At 39.7% G+C, this 24314-nt stretch overlaps 2 protein-coding genes across 3 annotated transcripts in view; one reads left to right on the top strand and one right to left on the bottom strand.

Moving 5' to 3' along the window:
• myocd (myocardin) overlaps positions 1-15141 on the top strand; it is an 87706-nt gene extending 72565 nt beyond the window's left edge. The window contains 12 exon segments of the mRNA XM_043230047.1: positions 293-368; positions 735-899; positions 4105-4277; positions 6222-6317; positions 6442-6713; positions 7165-7309; positions 7445-7632; positions 7634-8306; positions 9248-9397; positions 10742-10870; positions 11917-11974; positions 12297-15141. Of these exon segments, the coding sequence (XP_043085982.1) occupies positions 293-368; positions 735-899; positions 4105-4277; positions 6222-6317; positions 6442-6713; positions 7165-7309; positions 7445-7632; positions 7634-8306; positions 9248-9397; positions 10742-10870; positions 11917-11974; positions 12297-12805 (2634 nt within the window). The 3' untranslated portion in view covers positions 12806-15141.
• Positions 15142-15312: 171 nt separating this feature from the next.
• map2k4b (mitogen-activated protein kinase kinase 4b) lies at positions 15313-23763 on the bottom strand. 2 transcript variants are annotated; one of them, XM_043230048.1, is made up of 13 exons: positions 23408-23762; positions 22361-22396; positions 21921-21953; positions 21458-21566; positions 21031-21205; positions 20226-20345; positions 20019-20138; positions 19457-19508; positions 19178-19305; positions 19023-19100; positions 17984-18132; positions 17836-17881; positions 15313-16874 (listed from the first exon to the last, which is right to left on the bottom strand). In XM_043230048.1, exons 1-13 carry the CDS (start codon positions 23499-23501, stop codon positions 16761-16763), a joined length of 1254 nt encoding a protein of 417 aa, XP_043085983.1. In that variant the 5' UTR covers positions 23502-23762; the 3' UTR covers positions 15313-16760. The 2 variants fall into 2 exon arrangements, with proteins under 2 accessions (XP_043085983.1, XP_043085984.1); XM_043230049.1 differs by lacking the exon at positions 21921-21953 and having other exon boundaries at positions 23408-23763.
• Between the last annotated feature and the right edge of the window lie 551 nt (positions 23764-24314).

The following is a 24314-nucleotide window of genomic DNA, read 5'->3' as shown; positions in this document are numbered from 1 at the left end:
TGTACATATATATATTAAAAATAAATAACTGTATGCGTGTGTATATACATGATACTGATGAAATAAAACATGAACTTTTATTTTGGATGCCATTAATCACGGTGTATCATAGCACTAGTCATAACTATTTCATAAACATAATGTAATACCATTCAATTTTAAATGAAAACCAACACCATACTTTTTATTATGAAACCAATTTGATTCAGGTAATCTCTATAGAATTATCGTATAAATGTGTAAAAAAATCCAACTCATTATATTTAATGTTTTATAATATTTGATGTTGCAGACTGGAGATTATTTAAAACACAAAATCAGAAGCCGGCCAGAGAAATCAGAGCTTGTCAACATGCGTATTCTACAAGGTAAGAGATTTGATAAATAAATGACACTAAATAAAAAAGAGAGATGTAGAAACAGCTTTCACTCAAAAAAAAAAATACAGAGAAACACACTGAATTGAACAGCATTTTCCTGTAAAGCATGCTGTTTTATTTACAATTGTGTGTGTGTGTGTGTGTGTGTGTGTGTGTGTGTGTGTGTGTGTGTGTGTGTGTGTGTGTGTGTGTGTGTGTGTCGGTGTGTGTGTGTGTGCGTGTGTGTGTGTGTGTGTGTGTGTGTGTGTGTGTGTGTCTGTGCACGTGTGTGTGTGTGTGTGTGTGTCTGTGCGCGTGTGTGTGTGTGTGTGACTGAAGAGCTGCGGCACTGGATTAATAGTGTGTTTACTGCAGAACCCGCCGCTGAAGGTCCCGCACACGACTCACAGACCAAACTAAAGCGAGCCAGACTGGCCGACAACCTGAACGAGAGAATCGCTCTCAGACCTGGCCCGCTGGAGCTGGTGGAGAAGAACATCATTCCTGTCGATTCCACTGTTAAAGAAGCAGCTATGAAAGGTAGCGGAGCTATTTCCTGAAACAGTCTTCACTGACCACCGTTAAGTGCTTCCCAGTGCAAAAATATAACAATAACTAACAGATTTTTGTGTGTGTTCCTCTATGAATTACTCATTTTCTGTTCAACGCAAAAGGTGATATGAAGAATGTCGGTAATCAAACTGTTTATTGCAGCCATTGATCTCCGCAGTATGATTTAATAAAATATTTGGAGCCGAGCAGTTGATGGTAGCCACTGACTTCCAATGAAATGATATAGAACCAAACAGTCAACGGTAGCCATTGACTCCATTGAAACATTATTATGAACTTATTATAATATGAACTTATATCAAGTTTCATAAACCACACAGTTGACGGTAGCCAAAAAAAAGAAATTAAATAATTATAACCAAACAGATTTCTATAGCATGGGAAAAAATATGGAACCTAACGTTTTACTTCCATAGTATGAAATAAAATGCAATAAAAGGGTCATTAACTTCCTTTGTATGGGGAAAAAAATATATATGAAGGTCAATGGGTACCGTCAACTGCTTGGTTACCCATATTCTTCAAAATAACTTTTGCGTTCAAGAACAGAAGAATGAAACTTATACATGTTTGCAACATGAGGGAGAGTCAATTTTCATTTTTGTGTGAAATATGCCTTTAAATCAAGTTATGTTTACAGTAGTGAAACAGAATAAGAAATTAGATCTTAATTAAGAGTGTTTTTTGCTTAAAAATCTGGAAAAATAAGCCTAATTGCCAAATAGTTCTTAAAAAGTTCATATCTAAATATACATATATTAACCACTGTATGCAAAACTATTTTGTGCACCGCTGACTTCTGAATGCACATCAAGGCTTCATGTTGCATCTTTTTGCATCTTCTTCGCGTGAGTGATGGTGAGCGAGATTCCTCACGATCCTCCCAACCTTTGGCTCAACAAACACAGCTTGATTTAGGAGGCCGCGGGCTCTCGCTCACGGGCATTAACTCGCGCTGTGTTTACTATGTCGTCCGACCGCAGTATGTTGCGCGCTCAGATCCAGTGTTTTCGGACATGCTGAAAGTAAACATGTCCATGTTTCCCCCGGGTCCGCGGCTCGGTGCGTTGCGTAAGCCGCGCGAGGCTGGGGGACCGTGGTTTATGTTACCTCTGTTGGAGGAGCAGCGTGTTTTATTGAGACAAACAGCAGCTGTATTTAGATCCACCCTGTTAGCTGGAGATCAAATGAATGTCCCCCTCGTTCTCTGTTTTGACTCGACGTGATTTATGCGGCTCCGTCGAACCACCTACAAAGGTGTTTGAGCAGACGCGACTGTCTGAGACGCCCTTCCCAGAATGCTCAGCTCAACATTAGGCCTGCTACACTTCTGTCTCAGACTCTTCTAAAATGTGGATGAGGTGAAAGATGCCACTTTGCATTAAAGGTTGTTTTTTTTTTATTGCTGATAATGGTTGTGAAAATAGAATATGCCATATAGTATATGCAGAAATGAAGGATGTGTATATCTACAATATACAGAGGTCACATTTAGTACTATAGCAGCAGAGAAGAAGCATGGGCATTAATTATTATAATATTAACCCTGTTGAAAATTAACCCTGTTCAAATGGTAACGCACAAATATGAACATGTCTATGTTTAAGCATGTCATACAGTGGGCTTTAACAGCCTTTTGGTTCACAAGCAATAGACTCTCGTGACCTAAATATGATATTCATATTCAAATAAATCACACATTAGAGAGAGAGAGAGAACATTTTAACTCGAGATCATTTTCATCGTTTTGTTTATTTTAAACAATGTCTTTACTGGGAAAAAAAGTATACATGTACTTATTTTACAGAACTATTCTTGTTTTGCTTATGCATTACGTAATCATTTGTTCTTTATTCATGTAGTAGACAGTGCTTTGGCAATGCTGTTCTGGTCATGCCTATAAAGCACATTGGAAATGATTTGAAATTGAATTTAGAGAGAAAGAGAGAGAGAGAGAGAGAGACTTGGTCTTCTCTATGGGGACCAAATGACATACTAGTACATTTTGTCCTTGTGGGGACATATTTTTTTGTCCCCGTGAGAAGAAAAAAAAGTTTATACTGTTAGAAAATACAATTTAAGTTACAGAAAATACAGTTTGTATTGCATAAAAACCATTACACCTATGGAATGGACTCTTAAAACGTTAAACTTGAAATGTGTGTGTGTGTGTGTGTGTAGATATTTGTGGTTAATGGGGACTCGTTTGTTTCATGACATGAGTATGACAGAGGTATCACAATTTGAAGGTGGTTTATGACATACTATAGGGTGCTGTTTTTATCTACAAATGCACAAAGTTAGCACATACAGTAAAAAACCATTAGTGAACCATAAATACCAACGTGTGTGTGTGTGTGTGTGTGTCCACCTGGTATATAGCACCTTATGAGGACCGTATATCCCCAGAAGGATAGGAATACCAGTAAATCAAATTTTTTAGGTCCCTGTGAAGAAACAAGCTTATAAAACATACTGAATTAAATGCTTTGAAAATCTAAAACTGCCAGTAATTTCCTGTAAGGGGTAGGTTTAGGTGTAGGACAATAACACATACAGTCTGTACAGTATATAAACCATTACGCCTATGGAGAGTCCCCATGAAACATGGAAGGACAACGTGTGTGTGTGTGTGTGTGTGTGTGTGTGTGTGTGTGTGTGCACCTAACTGAGAGAGAGCTTGTGCTGATTGAATCCAGTCCCTGCACTGCTGCTGCCAGCTCACATGGTTAGATATCAGTCACACACACACACACACACACACACACACACACGCTGACCTCCCGTGACCCCTCGTGTGACCTGTGCTTTATTAGGCTCCTGTCACTGCATCACAAGTGTTCGACCCTGTGCACATGACAAATGTTGAGGCGCGTTCAACACTGGCACACGCATCGGCCTTCTGGCACGCGCTTCACACACACACACACACACACACACACACACACTGCGAACAGACTTTCAGTCAAATATTTACACAGACGCAGAGTTCAGAGGCTGTAATTCTGTCAAACACTGCCGGCGTTGAGATGTTAATCAGTCTCGTTCATGTTCGCTGCTCTCTGTACATTTGTTTTTCTTATCTTTTCGTTGTTTCGCCGTTGGGCTGATCTTCTCGCCGAGTTCATCCGACCGCGTTTGAGTCAGTATCTCGCCTCTCGTATCTCCGCAGTGAACCATGGGAAGTTCCCGCAGCAGGAGGACTCGTACGCGTTCGAGGAGGACAGCGGCAGCGAGAGCCTGTCTCCAGATCAGCCGCACAGTGAAGAGTCTCAGTGTTCGGCTGAAGCGCTTACAGAGAACAAGAGCAGCTCTAGCTCACCCACACTCGCCAACACCGAGCATGTGAGTCACCAGACACAATCAGGACATCACAAACAACTGGAATCTGCAAAGGAATATATATAAACCCATAACAAGTGCCCACGAATACAAATGTTAAAAAAAAACAATAATCACATAAAAACAAAACAAAATAAATGTACACAAAAGCTTGGAATATATATATATATATATATATATATATATATATATATATATATATATATATATATATATATCTTTTGCTCACCAATGATGCATTTATTTGACAGTAAAAATTGTTTTATATTATTACAATTTAAAATAACATTTTTCTGTTTGAATATGTAGTAAAATGTAATTTATCGCTGTGATCAAAGCTGAATTTTCAGCATCATTACTGATTTCCTTCAGAAATCATTCTAATATGGTGAATTGCTGCTTGAACATTTATTAGTCGATTTAATGAGCATCACAATTGCAAAAAAAATAATAATAATAATATTTTGAAATAAACTATTTAAATGAATTCTAAATATATTCAAATAGAAAACAGTTATTTGAAATTGTAATAAATTGTCTCGCTATTTTTATGTAATTCTGATAAAGCAAAATGCAGCCTTTGTGAGCGGAAGAGAATTTGAAAAAAAAAATAAAAATTAATAAACAGTATTATTTTGCCGTTTTAATGAATTACATTAAATTGAACTAAATAAACAAGCTGAAAACTGAATGTAGCGAGTCTGTATACGTGATACACGTGATGTTAGTCGTGTGTTTTAGTGCCCCCTGTGGCGATTCGGTGAACTGCAGCGCTCTGCTCAGGCTCTGGAGGAGCCGTTATTTTCTGACAGCTCTTTGACTCCGAGCCCAGATCAGCATGCCAGTGTGTTTCTTACACACTCAGAAGTGTATTGTTCCAGAGTTGCTCCAGGCTTCAGAATGATTGCCCGTTCTCTGGCAGCAGGAGTAATAAACCATCGGCTGAAGCTGTCAGGAGACCTGGCATCAGATCCTCATGACCTATCGCTTAGATCACGTGGAGCAGAAGCGTGTACAACTTGGAGTATTTATTTAAGCTTTGCGGCTTACGAAAGCTGTAAATTATGTACATGTTTAATAATAATCGCCTTGCGTGTGGGGTTTTTTGAACGTAAAGTACTTGGGAAATATAAACAGTGTCTTATAAACAGTGTCACCTGGATTTCAACTTATGGAAACGTTTGGAGTTTGCAGTAAGAAGAAATTATTTCTATGTAAATCCGTTTATTTAACCTTTAAGTTTACTGCATCGTATTTGATACACAAATCTCTAAGGATCTAAATGATCGAAGTTTGCCTTCTGTCATCTGGTTGATTTAGTGTAATTGTACAGACAATCATTTTTTAGAAAAATCTCAAATCTAATCTTCTGAGGAACGTTTATTTCCAGAAGCTTTACTTTCACTGTTCCTCGGCGGAGGATGATCTCCAAAACATCTCAGGTGTTTTGAGGAGCGCTTATTTGTTCATCTGCAATGCATTATATGTTTCGATCATTTAAAACTCATCTAATATATATTACTGGAGATGATTTTTATACCGTTCATAAAGAGCTCAAGCTACGAGCATCAGAATTTCATAAATATATAAGCATCTGTACAAATTGCACATTTTTGCTCAGTTTGAGTCTCTGAATAATATCTGAGCTGCTTTTCCTCCATATTCTTACTATATCAGGCTCCCATAAAAGTCTTGGGGCCTCATTTATGAAATGTTGCACAGAAACCATCCTAAATTTAATCATATGATCATGTCTCCGATATGCACACGTGTGAAATCTATGATCTCGAAATGGTCAAAAACTTTAAAAATGACTCTTAATCAACTCACCAAAAGTTCAATAAAGTGCTAATTTGTCTGTTATTTAATATTTTAGGTTTTACAGGCCATGACAATCATTTATTATAAATGATTTAATAAGCATTTATCAATCTGATTGTTATGCAGGGGTCTCAGAGCAAAGACGGCAGCACTCAAAACCAGCAGGAGAACATGACGAACAGCCAGGAAGCTCCCCCTATTCCTGTTCCTGCGATAGTCAAGGTACGACTAAACATCTCGTCCAGTTCACATCGCTAAGCACAAAGCGGATGATAATACGGCCTCTTAACCTCTAAAACGCTCGGCTAAAGCTAACGTCAGCTCCTTCATGACGTTTTACCTGCAGTCCAAGATGTCTGAGAAGAACCGCCACAAGAAACCCAAAGACGTCAAGCCTAAAGTCAAGAAGCTGAAGTACCACCAGTACATCCCGCCGGACCAGAAGGCAGAGAAGTCTCCTCCGCCGCAGATGGACTCGGCGTACGCGCGTCTCCTGCAGCAGCAGCAGCTCTTCCTCCAGCTGCAGATCCTCAGCCAGCAGAAACACCAGCACAACTCACATCCACATCAGCAGCAGAGCTTCAGCTACCAGACCCTCAACCAGAGCACGCTCAACAAGTGAGTCCAAAAACAACCATTTAGCATTGGTCATTTAGCAGGCCCTTTTATCCAAAGTGGACAAAATAGCATCATCAATCAACATCAACAAAAAAGCTATTATATGGAAGAGCTCTGCAATACGAAAGTACAAAAAGAGAATAGAAAAAGAATAGGGAATGCTAGCGTTAAAGGGTCTTGCTTAACTGTAGATTACTGTACTAAATATTTATTCATTAATAATGTTTTCAACTCAAAAGTAAATATGCACGTAATGTAGTTATTTTAAGATATTTTTACTTAATGCATATTATGCATATATGCATATTCATTTAGTGCAGCCTCGATGAGCCTCAAAAATGTTCAAAATCATACAGGCCGCAAACGTTTAAACAGAAGTACGAATTAAAATCCCATTTGATTTATTTAGCCAATTTCCTGATCATGAAAAGCGTAATGGTGCGTGTAACAGGGCGTCCGGGGAGCAGCAGTCATCCTGCGTGTCCAGCATCCAGAGCAGCAGCAGCTCCTCGTCTCCAGTGAAGAGCAGCTGCTGCAACCCGTCCATCAGCCCCGTCAGACCCGGCCCGCTGCCCGCCAACCTGGACGACCTGAAGGTCAGTGCTGCGCTTTGACACGGTCATGATGCGGCGAAGGGGTTAAAGATCTGCACTGGAAACCAGAAGTTTGTAGATTTAAAGCACAAAACACTATTAAGATGCAAAAGTTTTGACTGTGTTGTGTGTCGCCAGGTGTCTGAACTCAGGCAGCAGCTGCGCATCCGAGGCCTGCCTGTGTCCGGCACCAAGACGGCGCTCATAGAGCGGCTGCGGCCCTTCAGAGACCCCAGCTGCACCTCTCCAGCCGCATCCGCAGACGTCAGCGCAGCCGCGTTCCCCGTGACGCCCACCGGATCGCTCTCGTCCTACCAGTCTCACGCGCGCCGGCTTCTACCCGTTCTGCAGCAGCGGCTCCACTCCTCCCATCTCTCCCGCCTCGTCCGATCTCTCCGTCAGCGGCTCGCTGCCCGACAGCTTCAGCGACGTCACCATGTCCTCGCCGCAATTCGCCCTGCAGCCGTCGCCGGCCCAGCTGAGCGCAGACGAGGCCCAGAGCGCTCTGGGACCGGACGCCGAGAAGGACAAGATGCTGGTGGAGAAGCAGAAGGTGATCGAGGAGCTGACGTGGAAGCTGCACCAGGAGCAGAGGCAGGTGGAGGAGCTGCGCATGCAGCTGCACAAGAGGAAGCGCATGCAGGACTGTCCCGCTCCGCCGCAGCACATGATGCATCTCCAGCCTCCCGCGCAGATGCAGCAGTTCTACGGCGTGTCCGTCAAGCAGGAGCAGGTGGCGTCCAGCTGTCCTCTGGCTGCCAAGCAGATGAAAGGCGGCTGCATGGCTCGCTGCGATCTGCACGCTGCGCCGCACTGCATGGAGCCGCAGTCGTCTGCAAGCCCCGCCGGCCTCTCGGCCTTCCTGAGCCCTCAGTGTTCTCCTGAAGAGTCGCCCGTCACCAAACCCTCCAGCAGCCCCTCGTCCCCCGGCCAGCCATACCTGCTGAGAGACTCGCACGCGCTGCCTCAGAGCGCTAGCAGAGCCGCACGCAACGTACAGGTGATCCACGTCTGCGCAAACACGCAAAACAGTCAAGTCACATTGATATCTTTTGCAGTTAACAGTTATGGACAAGAAAACAGTGAATCACTATTATTATAGTTAACTACAATTAAAACCTTAAATACGTTTTCATTACTTTAATCTTAATTGAAATAAAACAAAATATAGAACACCTTAAATTTATTTTATTATCATTTTTATTATTTTTCATTTCCTTTTAGTTTAACGTAATGTACCAAAACACCTCACACTAAAATTGAAATCAAAACTATGAAAACAATTACAAAAATGACTGAAATGTTTTACTAAAATCAACAAATGCCAACCAAAACTGTAATAGTATTTTAGTGATACTAAAATAACAATGATTCGGAAATATAAATGCTCATACACCTGAAACATAAAAAATCATTTCTGAATTTGATATTTTTATAGAAATCACCAACTAATACAACAGTTGTATTATTATAATTTTTCTAACATTTTAAATAAATGCCGATTATTATCTGACAAAATCTTGTTTGATAAATACAAGCCATGACTGACAAATAATATATATATTATTATATTATACCTATATAGGAGAGGTTAGTTTTAAATATTTTCAAAAATGTACATTATGTACGGATTTGATACTTTGTGTAGTTAACAATAACAATAATAATAATATAAAATCATTGTGTACTTTTACAGATATAAAGATGTAGGAGTATAACTTTGTAATTAAACAATATTTATGCGATAATATTATGATTTCATGTTCAAGAATTTTTATTTTGATAGTTTTAAAAAAATAGGAAAATTGTATATTTTTTATACATACATGTCATTAGTTTAAACTTTTCACAATGTACCTTATTTGATAGCAGCTCTTCGTGGCATTTGATGGACACTGATGGTCGACTCTGAAGCAGTGACTAACAGCTGAAATCTCTCAGTTACAGCAGAAGAGCGCGGGACAGACGGCGAGCTGCTCGTATCCGTCAGATCAGAGAAACCTGCAGCCGCTTTACCATCAGAATCCACCAGACAACAGCATCGGCGCCAGAGGATCCACCAAAGCCAAGAGCAGCGGCGTGCAGCAGAAAGTACGTGAGCGATCAACCTCACTCGTCCAATTCATCACGCTCAAAAACTCACACATTCTGATTGGCTGCTGCTACAGTAAGTCTCGATTACAGAGCGCTCGCCGTATCAATCAATAAACGCCGACGGTCGAGTTTGGGATAATAGTTTTTTTTCATGTTTTTGAAAATGCGCATCATGGCTGCATTTATTTGATCAAAAATACAGTACATGCTGTAATGCTGTGAAATAGTTACAATTCAAAATAGATTAATTCTATGCGTATTCCTATGATCGAAGCTGAATTTTCATACTTTTTTTTAGTTAAAGTTTAATTTTACCGTTTCGAATCCGTTCGGTCGACCTCCGGGTCTGGCGATAGCACTTTTAGCATAGCTTAGCATAGTTCACTGAATCCGATTAGACCAGTAGCATCGCGTTCAAAAATGACCGAAGAGTTTTGATATTTTTGAAATGTTAATATTTAACTCTCATTCCGGCGTAACAATCAAGGAAGTTTGCTGCCGTAACAAGGCCACAGCAGCCGCAGTGATATCACGCGGGAAAAATATCAAAACTGGTCATTTATCAACGCGATGCTAGCTAATTCAGGCTAAGCTATGCTAAAAGTGCTATGGCCAGACCCGAAGATCGGCCGAATGGATTCAAAAACGGCAAACCTCGACTTATTAACTTATCCATCAACTTGGTGTTGGAGAATGAGCCTATTTCCAAAAAACAAAAATGGGGTGTTCCTTCAAAAAGACACTTTAAATTGATCAAAAGTCACTATGAAGACATTAATTACAAAAACTATCTATTCATTAAATAGTCCTGAAAAATGTAGCACATTTTCTATGAAAAAATTAAGACCGTTTTCAAAATTGATTCAGCATATTATAATGAATCATGTGACACTGAAGGCTGTGGTAATGATGTTGAAAATACAGATTCGATCACAACAATAAATTACATTTTAACATAGATTCAGATTCAAAACAGTGATTTTAAATCGTAATAATATTAATCTTTTTTTACTGTATTTTTGATCAAATGAACGCAGCCTTAGTGAGCAGACGGGCCTTCAAAAACACGCTTGACCGGTGGCGTGTGGTTGTATTTGGAGAGATTGTTTAATCACGTGTGGTGCTCAATGAAAGCGTGACGCCAGCACACGCCCACACACATGGATGATGTTTACTTTCACTGGGTCAGAGGTCAGAGGTCACACCGTCCTGCTGAGGAAGCGTCTGATAGATTCGGTGCCGCCGCACGCACACACACACACACACACACACACACACTGATCAGAGAGCTGGGCTCCTCTGGCTCCTCAGAGGTGTAACGTTTGGCCCTGTCTCCTGTAGGAGGCTCTGTCTCTCTCTCCGCGGCACGTTGAGCCCAAGTCTCCCACATCCAGCGCTGCCTTCTGTAGCTCAGATCCCCCTGCCTCGGGCAGTAAAGGGCCGCCGTGTTATGAGGATGCAGTGAAACAGGTAAAGCAGCTCAGGATCGGCTCATGCGCTCTCACGCTGCTCTCAGAGCTTCTGCCTGCGTCTCTACAGCTTCACTGACTGCGTGGAGACATACAGCGCTGCATCAGTGTACTGCAGAGCTTCCCAAACGAAAGCATTGTCGTAAATTATTTTTATTTGGACTTTCTAGCTTGATTTTTAAAATTTAAATGAAACCTGTTTTTAAGTTTAACATTACATTCACCCTGGCGTTTTAGGAATTCTTGAGGAAAAACTCAAATGAAAGAATGAATAATAATAATACATAGGCTAATAATATTATTTATATTATTATATATTTATATTGCAATATATAACAATGCTTTATGTATAAAAATATTTTAGAATAAATTACGAATACTATAAATTATTGTGAAGATTAGATTTGTATTTTTAATTAATTATAAAAATGTGTCTCATTTTGTACCTGCAACTCCACTTCAAAGCTGACCTTTTTCCAAATTTCTTTGACACTGGAGCTTTGCGAACTACAGCAAATTTAACAATAATAATAAAATGATTTGATTTTACAAAAGTTACAGTGGTGATATTTATGACAGTACTGTAAACTCCTGTCCACACAATGTTGGAAATGATGTGAATGTATGAATAAGGCAAGGTTCCCTGATGCATGAGAAGCTCATTTATTGTAAGACGCTGAAAACGTGAGCTGATAGCATTAACACATTGACGAGCTTCACTCTGAAAACTTAGTGTTTCATCAACCCACGATCTCCTTTTGGGAAGCTCTGCTGTACTTTCCAGAGATTGTTGTCCTTGAAACCGCCTGCAAGAACAAGCATTTGCCAACACGTCTAAGCATAGCGCTCTCAGTACATGTATATGAATGCCGTCAGCTACAAAATCTGTTCGCACATTTAACCCTCACAATGCATCCAGAATCTGTATACCGTTTTCACATTCCATATCCGTTTGAACCCAAAGAAAGGGTTAAAACAAAGGCATGGAATGCGTCACAGATGCGTCGACAGCATCGAATACTAACGATTCTGTGATTGCTCTTGCAGCAGATGTCGCGCAGCCAGCAGATGGACGAGCTTCTAGACGTCCTCATCGAGAGCGGAGGTGAGCACTTCAAATTTCGGCATTATTCACTCGACCTCACGTCGTTCCAAACCCGTAGGAGTTTCTTTCTTCCGTTAAACACAAAAGATGATATCCTGAAGACGTCACGAACCAAATAGTTGACGGTAGCCATCCATGTTATTTATTGAAGTCGACGGGCAACCGTTCGGCTACCGACACTCCTCAAAATATCTTTTGATAGTGAATAAATGATTTTATTTTTGGGTGAACTATCTCTTCAGCCCCCCATTTCACACAGTAACACCCAGCCGTTATTGACTATTAAAGTCGCTCTTTGTGCTGTCATTGTCTTGTTTTAAAGAAATGCCAGCTAACGCCAAAGAAGAGAGGTCTCCTGTAACCAAAGTTGTGCCTCACCTTACAGTTTCGCCCAAGTTCCACCGACACTACAGTCACATGTCGCCCTCCATGCTCGCGTACGATCACGCGGCGGGTCACGGAGACGCTCATCTGGAGGCGCTGCTGAGCCCCATGAGCCGGACGCAAGGAGACGCGGCGCTCCTGAAGGACGGACACTTGGAGGAGGCGGGCGACGGATTCAGCAGCCGCGACATGATGGACACGCCCGTATCGCCCACGGCCGGAAAGATCTCCGCGGTCGCCGCCGCCGAGGGTCACGGCCTCGGGATGACCTTCGCCGAGTCGCCGTGGGAGACGATGGAGTGGCTGGATCTGACTCTGCCCAGCTCCGCCACCTCCTTCCACAACGGCCTGCCTCCGTCCGGCCCGAGCATCTTCAACACGGAGTTCCTGGACGTGACCGACATCAGCCTGAACTCGGCCATGGACCTGCACCTGGAGCACTGGTGAGGAGAAACATCACGTCCGACACCCAGACCTCCGGATCCAGTGTTTGATACTGTTTTATCACCTTCCATCAAAACTTGAATCGTTTTGACTGTGGATTCTGGCAAAGAATGTTCTGATTACTGGAAACAGAAAGGCGCTCCAAATGGAATTGGATTCAAACCGAGACGTCCGTACCAACCGTCTGTAAATATATGAAAGCAACTCGATACTTCTTTATTTTGTCTGCACATTTGTGGTGTGGGAAAAAAACACATATTAATGCATCGCACTAGTATATCACGTGTACTCTCTTGTGCTGTTGTAAATATGAATTCACTCTGGCACCTTGAGCTTAAAGTAGGATGTCACACTTTTTATGAGCATTTCGATCCTTCCTGTCAGCGTCATGTCATTAATTTATTTTGAGAACGCAAGCCTTTCGTTTTTACATGGAGGCCCGTTTCCGTCATGGCGTAAGAAAATAGCTCGCAATTTTAAGATATAATCTTAGAATATTGCATTTTCCTCCAAATTGTGATTATACATCTTGCATTTTTTTTCAACCACAAAACAAGTAAAAATGGCTAATTGTGACATTTTATCTCAGTTTCAAATTCAAGTCTTTTCATCTCCTAATTCCAAGTTTATCTCACAATTTCGACTATCTCGTAACTTCAGGTTTATATCTCACAACTCCAACTTTATCACTCATAATTCCATTATATTAATCAATTCTGCATCTCTCAATTCCAAGTCTATATCTTGCAATTCCGACCTTTTATCTCATTTCACAATTCAGATGTTCTATCTCACAATTCTTGCATGGAAAAGCAAAAACTACGAGATAATATTTTGCAATTACCTTTATTTTTATGCGCCTGTAGAAACCGGCTTCCATGATTTTAATGCTCACACCTCACGTGAAAGTGAAAATCGCTAAACCTCTGGGGAACATCTACGGACGAAAGCAGACGAAGTACTTTAAAAGTTTCATAATTTGCTCATTTCTTTCCCCGAAGTCTGTTTTGCGTTCTAGATTATCATTACTGCCACTTTTGTTATTTTGAACATTCATTAGCTCTTTTTATTATTTTTGGATCTTACTCTCCTCACGTATTTATTTCAACCTTTTCTTTTCATTGGCATATTTATATATATATTTATAAGACATTCCTTTTCATTAAAAACAGAGTAAACATGCAGTTAAAAGAGTGATACAAACGATGAGGACGCAAGTGTTAAAACAAATCATGTGGTGACATTTTCTGACACACAAACGGTAGGTTTTTAATAATGTCTGATTTTTATTTGTTGACTCACCATCCCTGTTTCTCACCGAGTCCAATAAATCACGTTGTACGAATCTTAAACGCCAATCAGAAGGTTCTGAACCGAAAGCAATACATCACTGACAGTGATGGCCATTTATACCAGCACTTGAGAAGAATAAACTCTAATATATAAATGATGTAAGTTCAACTGTGAAACTGTACTGTGGCAAATTTGGGACCTGACTTTTTGTAGAACTTTTAGAGTTTTGATACTGGTCGCTGATTTTAGCGGAGCAATTTTTTAGAAATAATAATTCGCATCAAAAGCTTAAACTGTGAATAGATTTTTTTTTTTGTTTTTAATTTCACGAAATATGTTTTTTAATCATGTTTCGTGCCACTGAATGCTTTTACAGCTCTCTTTATCGTGCCTTTTCTACAGCCGCGAGGCCTTACAGTACAAACGAACGCGTAATTCAGACAACCCGATTTCGTACGAATACGGTTTTGTAAAAAATTAAACCCTGGGTTTCATCATCAAGGGCATTAAAGACCAAAGCGAGCTCTGTATTAAACACAGTAGAGCACTAGAGACTCTATTTTTTTCCACATGAAGTGCTTTCAAGCAGTATTTTAATACGACGAGCTAAGAAATTAGGTCTATAACCGAGATGAACTGTGTGTAAAGTTTTATGTTGTGTAAAGAATGTCACATAATCCTGTAGATTTTATTTTTCTATGTTTTATAGCAGCCAACGACTGGAGGAGCCCAGCAGTGACCTTGTATTTTTTTTTTTTTGTTCGTTTCTTCTCCGTTGTAAGCTGTGGTTCCTCCGACGGCAGAAAGCGTCTGCGCTGCACAAACGTTCACCATTACTCTTCGCCTCTGCGGAAAACAGGGGTTTTTGTCTTATTTCGTACTCTTTTGGTTTTCCGGAGGGAAATATATATATATATATATATACGATTTACAGAAAGCTTTTGTATTGCTTGGCCACTGAACGATGTTCCCATATAAACTGTCCCAGTGTTTGTCTCCACCGCTGTATTACTGTACCAGAGTTCAATAAACAAGCATAAAACGTCTTGATGACTAACCGGAGCTTTTTCAGAAGAAAGTTCGATATCGATCGTTTCGCGTCAAATTCGACGTCTCTTTGTAATTGTGAAACGTACCACCATTTTCAGTTTCTAACCATTTCAAATGGAGGACAGGTTGAAGGTCGAGCGGTGGTGTTGAATAAATGCGAGACGGTGAATGGCTGAGTATTGGTTTTATTCTAGCATTGAGCCCATGGTGTGTTCAGATCTAACAAGAGCATAATGTCGATGAACCGCTGACCCGCAGGCAAACACGCTCATCATATTCATACCGCCAGCCGACGTCCTTGTTAACCGTGACGTGTACAAGACAAAAAAAAAAAGCTGTCAGAGGTTAATATACACCCAAACCTGAACACATAGTACGCTGTATCCCTGCACATTATCCTTTTGCAATTTTTTACAGTTTTCTCACCGTACACGTAAAATATTTTCACAGTGATTTTTTTTTTTCTTTCTGTACATAGTTTCCTCTCTTGACGCAACGCGCGTCGTCCCTAAAACTGATTTCAGCCCACACTGGCGATGCGCCGCTATTATTTAAACTCTTTCGGAAACTACAAAGTCGATTTCTTCGACGGTAACGGACATCAGTTTCCATCCTCAAAACGTGAAACCTGCTTTTGAAATAAGTGACCTACGAACGGGTTATCAGCCGAATCCCACACTCACCAACCCCAAACCTCGTGCCAGATCCTCTATAAACATGCTAAACGTGAGCTCGTGGGAAATCTGACGACGCGGAGTCTGTATAAATACACATTTACAGTGACGAGCAGCGCCTGCGTTCAGACACCAGACACCGGATTCTCTTTGATAAAGTGAAAACCATTTGGATCACCGTGACATTATATTGCATACCGAGCGAGTAAAGCTACTTTAACACACGTCATTGATGCAGAACAACACCTTTGCATACCGTTTCGTTAAATAAAGAGAGAGTGACGCGACGTGTCTGTACACTTGTGAAGAAAAACACCAGCCTCCCCTTACGGTTCATTTTGGTAAGCACATCAACTTAACCGATGGTCTTTGTCTTGAATGAGCGAGACAATATGTCTTGCTTATATTTCCGGATGATTCTCCCCACACACACACACACACACACACACATATACACATACATACGAATGTAGCGTGACGCGATGAACTCAGAAGGTTGTTTCGCTAAATCCGAAGCTTGGTTACGGACCGTGATGCAGATGGCTTTTAAATGAGAGCCGAATCTTATTGCACAAGATGTTTTTTTTGGCGTTTCTCTTCGAACGCTATCACGCTGAAGTGAAGGTACGTTTACGATGACTGGCAGAAATATGCTCAGACCCTTAACCAGGACTTGCATTTCACAACCGGGGGCAAATCCTACCCCCAACGTTTGTCCTCCGGCTGCGTGCGGAAGCGAAGCCGCGTCGCGGCGCAAAAAGCGACACGAGCGTTTTTTAATGTGGCACTCGGTGCGAAGCGGCAAACGTTGAGGGTAGGATGAGCTTGCGGTAAATGCGGTGAAATGAGAGCTGGTGAAGGGCCGGATGTTTCGTGCGAGGCGCTGTATGTACACCAAATGGTGGCCGGACCGTCTTGTGTTCCCAACAGGCCGCTCACCATCAGTCGACATACATGGGCGAGCCGGGAGACGCCGGCATTTGATCCAGAATCCTGCACACGTAACTGGCCACGTCCACGATCCGCTCCTCGTACATCAGGATGAACGGATGCTTCTGCGGGAAACAAGGTTTCGCTTTTAGCTGATGCACATTTCTGTTTTCATGCTGTGGATAATAACTAATGCAATGCTGATATTACAATGCTACACTATTTTGTCAAGTCACTTTAATTTCTTAACGCTTTACACAATAACTATGAGTTTCAAAGAAGAAATAAATAAACAGGGAAATAATATAATATTAATGCTATGCGTTTTGTTTTATAAAATTATTAGAATTATTTATAAAAGTAATAGCGTATAATGATAATAATAAAAAAAACAATCAAGTTTTTTTTTTTTTAAGTATTTGTATTTTAAGATGTATTTTTATTATACCAAAATACCATTATTGGGTTACATGTATTATCATAATAATAAAAAAAGTATAATTGTTTTATTTACATTCTACAGAATGAAGAATGAGTGGGTTTTAGTTTAAGATTAGCTTTTAACAGTGTTGTGTTTTTGAAGATTACCCAAGCATTTTTTTATATATATTTTTTTTTTATTTAATTTTATGCAAGTATCAAATTAGCATGTATAACTAAATATCCAATATATGTGAATCAATAAATGGAAACTTTACTACCGACCAATAACCAATATGTTAAAGGTCCAATATTGCATCTCTAAAAAAAAAATAAGGTTAATTAAAAAACTAAATAAAATTGTCCAAGACAGATGTTCATTTTTCAAATAAAATCAATACAGCTCAAAAGCTGTAGTTTGAAGAACACACTATTTACGACTAATAATGATTATGCATAGTATAATTATGCACAATATATTGTATAGTTTTAACAACATTAAATGTTTTATAAATATCTAATATTTAATTTAATTATCTAATATCGCTTCCCAAAACGTTTTTACTAATGAAACCATAAAAATATACCTATACATTTTGAATTGAACTCTTTTCAAGTCAAGCAAGTTCAAAGGCTGTAGCTCAAACAAACCCAGGTTTGACGTACCAGCAGTTCTCTGTACTTTGGCCTTTTTGACTCGTCCTTTGTAAGGCTGGAACACACATGATCAAACAAACACACCACATCACATGTCCGCTTAGCAAAGAAACTTTTTTTTTTAGCACTCATATCCTTCAAAGCGCAGGAAACGCACCATAGATTGACAAACTGGATGAATTTGGGTGAAAACTGTCTCTCCTCGGAGTTGCTGAGCTGCGGCGGGTCTCCCTTCACCACCTGCGTCAGCTGATCAAACACGCTGTTCCACTTGGGGTACGGGAAGCGTCCCGTCGCCAGCTCGTACTGCAACACAAACGCATTCGCAATTAAAGCTGGTGCGCTGATGGGACTTATTGATAACAACGATTCAGGAAGACCGGCTACGTCAAGGAGTCTATTAGAGTGCAGTTATATGAGCCTAAAATGCAAGATATGAACACCAAAAAATAATTGACGCTCTTATATTTATATACCATGATAAAGTTCAGCCGTATCACACCAGCAAGAGGGCCGTTTCTCCCTAATACCTGCACCACTGCAAATGATTTACACAGCACTTCAATAAACAAAACGTTAATATTGTAGCATTTTACAAACCAAGCGAACTGTTGTGCGTTTTGAACAAAGACTGAATTAATTCAGTGTCCCGTTCCAAATGATTGGGAGTGAGTGACTTGCCGCCACCTACTGGTGTTTTAGTTTTATTGTAGTTTGTAAGAATGATGTCTTATAATATATTTTATTTTATTTATTTATATATATTATGTGTGTGTATGTCTATATATATATATATATATATATATAAAAAATAATATGATAAATATATATATATATATATATATATATATAATATATTTTTTATTTTTTTTTTTAATTTAATTAATTTTATTTTTAATTATTATATATATTATAATATGTGTGTGTGTATATATATATATATAGAGAGAGAGAGAGAGAGAGAGAGACACGTTTTATTTGTCAATCATTAAAAACATCTGTGTAATGTCTATGTAATGCTTTTTACAATGAAGACAATAAAGACTTCAATTGATTCTTGTGAGGTCATTTCTCAGCCCATAGTGGCGTGTAATTATTTTTCATTGAATTAGATTAATTTTAATCGCACGCCATTGCTAATTACTACATTATATATGTGTGTGAGGGAGAAGAAGATAGAATGACTAGAGACGAACCAGCGTGATTCCCAAACTCCACACATCCGAGCGGACGTCGTAACCCTGTCTGGAGGCGCTGGGGTCGATCCGTTCAGGCTACAAATACACAACATCATCATCATACGCTCTGAGCGCACCACGTCTTTATTATAAGAGCAGAAAACGATGCTTACAGCCATGTACGGTCTACAGCCGGCATCTCTGGTCTTGGCGATGGAGTCGACCAGCTGCCCGCTGATGCCAAAATCACACAGCTTAATGTTGCCGTTTCTATCCAGGAGAATGTTGGAGGGTTTGATGTCTGAAAAATCACGGTATAAGAACAATTCAAGCATTCACTTCAGATAATGACACCGAGACTCACTGCAAAAACTGCATTCAGAAAGCTCTAATTGATTTAATGGGATAATTGCGTTAACCAGCTGTAAGTGTGTTGATGCTTGGACACTCACCTCTGTGGATTATTTTCAAGTTTTCTTTCAAGTGATTCAGTGCTTTCACAGTCTACAAAAAAAGAGAAAAAAAGTAAATGTGACAACAACGACATAATCAATAAAAAATATGTATCAAATTTTACAATTAATTATATTAATAACACTGTGTTATAGTTAAAAGGCAACATAAAACTAGACACAAATTTCTATATATATATATATATATATATATATATATATATATATATATATATATATATATATAATATATATATATATATATAAAACAAAAAAATATCACTGTAAAATGCATTTATAATAATTATTATTATTATACCACCAACGTTATTATAAATTGTATTAACAGTTTATTATTACCTTTTTTGAAATATAATTAATATTTTTTATTTTGTTATAAATGGTAATTAAATACAATTACACAAATATTTCAAAAAAGCAAAATTTTTGTTGCAATAATAATTATGATATAAATGCATTGTTTTGCACATTTTATTATAAGACAATGATTTATTGCTACTACTACTACTAAGCTTTTGTTAATATGAGATGAGTAACTTACAGCTAATGTAATTTTGCCTAATATTTCCTCTGGAATCACATCATCTAATGCACAATATACATATTTGTAGAATTTGTCGAGGGAGGTAGACATTAGTTCCATACATATCCAGCAGTCGCCCTGAAGACAAACACAGACACGGTCCGGTTAGCAAACAGCCAACAACAAAAAGAGTCCTTTAAAGAGAGAGAAGCGTGTTTGAGGCACCTCTCTGAACAGGGCTCCGTAGAACTGGACGATATACGGGCAGTCGCTGCTCCTCATCACTACATCTAAATCCATCAGAAGCTGTTTCTGCTCCTTCTCATCCACCGTGGAGCGAATCCGCTGCGGACCAGAGGACTGGGGTCAGATTCAGCAAAAAAACTGCTTACGAAAGATCCGATTCGTGCCGATTTCTTTTAGTTTATTTTCCCTAATAGGTCTGAAGAGTCTGACTCTAGGTGGCGGAAATGTTACACCCCCTTACTGTATGTCCTTTCAAACAACAAGCACTACCCTTCACTGCTCAAAACTCACATTTAAATAGTAAGTAGCAGAATCTTTTAATAAGAAAACATAACTTACTTAAAGATTGTGAGTCAGAAGCGCCAGACTGTTCTTGCAGAGTTAGAATGGCCTCACTTTATAGTCTCTGTGCACAGCCAGCATAGACTGCTCTGTCAGGTTCATTAATCAGTTCTACGTAAATGCTCAGAACAAAGAAAGTAGTTTCACTTTCACGACGACGCGCAGCGTCTCCAAAACATGGCGCCCGCAGCAACACTATAGCGAAAATAGCTTATATAGAGTTATGAAAATAAACCCACTCTGTGACCTAGAAAAGTGGGGGCGTGTTTAAACGAGCCGGTATAGGGGGGCGTGGACAAGTTATAACTTTTATTAAGAATATCTCTTCGGTTTTGAGACTTTGGGAATCTTATTTATGCGTTATCGGCTTGTAACACGAAAACTTGAAATCACGTCACACGACCCTTTAACGTGATTATAAAGCACATATAACGGGAATCACCTTGACAGCCATGATCTGTCCGCTGGGTTTGTGCACCATCTTGTTGACTGATCCGTACGCTCCTCTCCCGATCTCCCCCAGGTCCTTGAGGTCCTCGGCTGTGAAGTCACAATGTTGCTCTGGAGAAATCTTCAGCTTCCCTGAGGACTCGATGCTGTGCGTCCGCAGCCGCTCTCTGAAACACACGAGTCAATCACACACAGAAACTACAACGCAAACTCATCAAACTGCATTACCAAACAGGTTTCCTGAACTCTGCCTATCTGTAATTGGTCGGTAAAATGTATAGTCCCGCCCCCGACCTCACGCCATTGGCTGATCAGAGTTTCAGGCTACAAGGCAGTTACTTACCGTTTGTTCTGCATATTCTACATAAATTCTACACGCGCGACCTTTAACAGAACATTAGCAGTGGACGAAATCTCACATGTGTGGATTCTGGAACGGAGGAGGAGGGTTAGCTGTCGTGATGGGGAGCCGTGCGGTCGGTTTGACTGGCGGATTCGCAAAGTTTAACTTAAGAGCTTTGCGTTTGCCTGTAAAAGAAAAAAAACCTTCAGATCGCTTTGCTAGGCGTAATCGAAGCCTTATTTATTTTTTTGCATTTGCAAACAACTAATTGAACAGAAAGCGTGCGGGAGGAAATAAATGCGAAAAGGACTGAGAACCAAAAATATGAGGCGATTCCAGAAAACAGCTCAAACTGTGTGGCTTGGCGAAGTGAAGTTTATTTATCTTCTGCTAAGGCAAGCACTAATCATGATTTCTTCCAAAAAAAAAATCTAAATTACAATAATAAGACTTTTTAGGTTTTAAACTGCATCTACAGAAGAAATCAAACTGTGTTTCCCAGAGAGAAGTGAAGCAAACAGCACAGAAGACCAGCTTACTTTGGGTTACTCCAGACAGATTGATCTGAAACCCTAAAGAAAAAAACAAATGTTGAAAATCCATGCAAATGATGATAAATGTATGGGTGCTTATTTACATCATGAAATAAAATCATAGGTAATTGTGACTTTTAATCTCATAGTTCAGACACACATATATATATATATATATATATATATATATATATATATATATATATATATATATATATATATATATATATATATATATATATATATATAATATATGATATATATATATATATATATATATATATATATATATATATAAAAATAATGCATTAAGACATTTATTAAAGAATAATCAGACATTTTACATAAAAGTCACAACGACCTCTTTCATTCTGGGGTTGAAACAAGCTCCTGCATAAACTAAACTGATGATGGTGTAAATAAGTGAGGTGTGTGTGAGCAGTTACCCGTTTCATTCTGACACCTCCAGCATGTGCTGGAATCTGAATGAGGAGGAGAAATCATTCATTTACTAATAACACAAACGATCAGTCAGAATGGACAGTATGAGACCAAATACATCATACATCATCATGCAAATACATCATATAAAAGGCCACTTTTATCTCTCTTCAGGCTCCTGTACTAAATTAGCATGCATATTATTTTCTACAAAAAAAACTAAATCTGAATTTAAACATTTAAATTTGCCTTAATCATACATAGTATCAGGGTTATTACAGAAATTGAAACTAAAGCCATAAAATACAACAAATGGTAATAAAATCAGAAATTAAACATCAACAGTTAGAATTAACACTGCTATACGTTTACTAAAATTGTAAAAAGGCTAACTGAAATAAATGTTAAGCGAAATATGAAAAGCAAAAAAACTTTAACACTAATAGTAAAACTTCTACACACACATTGAATATTATGCAGTGTATTTTTTTAAACACTTACGCTACAACAAAATGTCCACAACTCAAAATAGATATTAGAAATGTCCGTCAATCAAGAATCATCATTATGATTATGATCAATGATTCTGTTACAGCGGTGCTAAACCGCTCTGCACGTTTTGCATGTCTCCCTAATTTCCATACCTGATCCAGATCCATTAGGAAAGAGCTCCATGAACTCAAGTGATCAGGGAGACATGCAAAATGTGCAGAGCAGTGGGTCTCGAGGAACAGGATTGAAGACCACTAGACTAGAGAACACTAGTGAGCGGTCTATATATACACACATAACAGTTTGGGCCGTCAGAGCAGCACATTTAGCATAGGTGTGATGCCTAGAAAGGCTGCACGAACTACTGCACGGGCCTACAGCCTCGGCTCAAAAAGCGGCAGCGCAGACTCACGCAGACGCCTCTGAAAGACATCATCATCATCATGGAGCTCCGCGTTCATGTGACACTGTAAACACTGGAGCGCGCGGCCTAAACGCGTTCCGCTGCGCTCGCTCCGCATCACCGAAAAACGGCTCGCGGCCGCGTTTGCGTCCCTTACCCTGCATGTTGCTCATTGTCGTTAAGTGTTGCGTGTGTAAGGCGGATCCCGCAGCGCTGGCTGGTGAATTGGTGCTGGGACTGGGAGTCGCCATTGTGGATCTGTTTGACTCCGGCAGCGGCTGCACCGCAGTGAGGCGGATTGACCCTTCGGACACTGGATTCACGCTGGACACTCAACGCACGCGATCACTGCAGCGAACCGACAGGCTTTCCGCACCCCATTCGGTTGAGTTTAGAAGCGAGGGGGTTAAACGGGCGTAAGGCGGGACGGGACAGCCAGCTTCGGTTAGCAGTAACGGCGCCCCAGACTCTCGCTGCTTCTGGCTCTGCGGTTGCCAGGTGCACGATAACTCCCCGCTCAAGGGGATTGATGAATCGAGGGTCAGCCGAAAATCGCACAAATGAAATGTACTTCTATGTAAATTAATGGATTTTTTTTTTTTAAACAAAAATATCTGTATACAGTATACACTGTATACAGTGTTGAATGTTTTATGTATTTGTGTAATGAAATGTAATTGTATATAGTTACTAAAATTACATATAGACTTCGTTTTAAATGCAGCCTGCATTAAATGATTGAAATATAATTAAGTCTAAATGATTCATGTAGCATGCTGATGTTTGTTATCGCTTGTTTCTAATATTAAAGGAAAAGTTCAACCAGATTTATATCGTTACAGTGTCGGCATAAGTAAACGAACACTGTTTATTATTTTTCACCCGCACCAAGATGCCCCCGTTTACATGTCGGATGACATAAAAAGCACCACTTTTGACAGCTGCAGGACTTTCGTATAAAAAACTACAGATCATACTACTTCCGCATTCTTGTAGCCCTCTCCCAGATCATCTGAACGAGCCCAGTGCATTATGGTTGCTGTAGTTTTTCTCAAAAAAGTTCG

Source organism: Puntigrus tetrazona, unplaced genomic scaffold (genome assembly GCF_018831695.1).
Source record: "Puntigrus tetrazona isolate hp1 unplaced genomic scaffold, ASM1883169v1 S000000130, whole genome shotgun sequence".
Lineage (NCBI taxonomy): Eukaryota > Metazoa > Chordata > Actinopteri > Cypriniformes > Cyprinidae > Puntigrus > Puntigrus tetrazona.
Note: the sequence above shows the minus strand (reverse complement) of the source record. Positions and strands in the feature narration are given on the sequence as shown.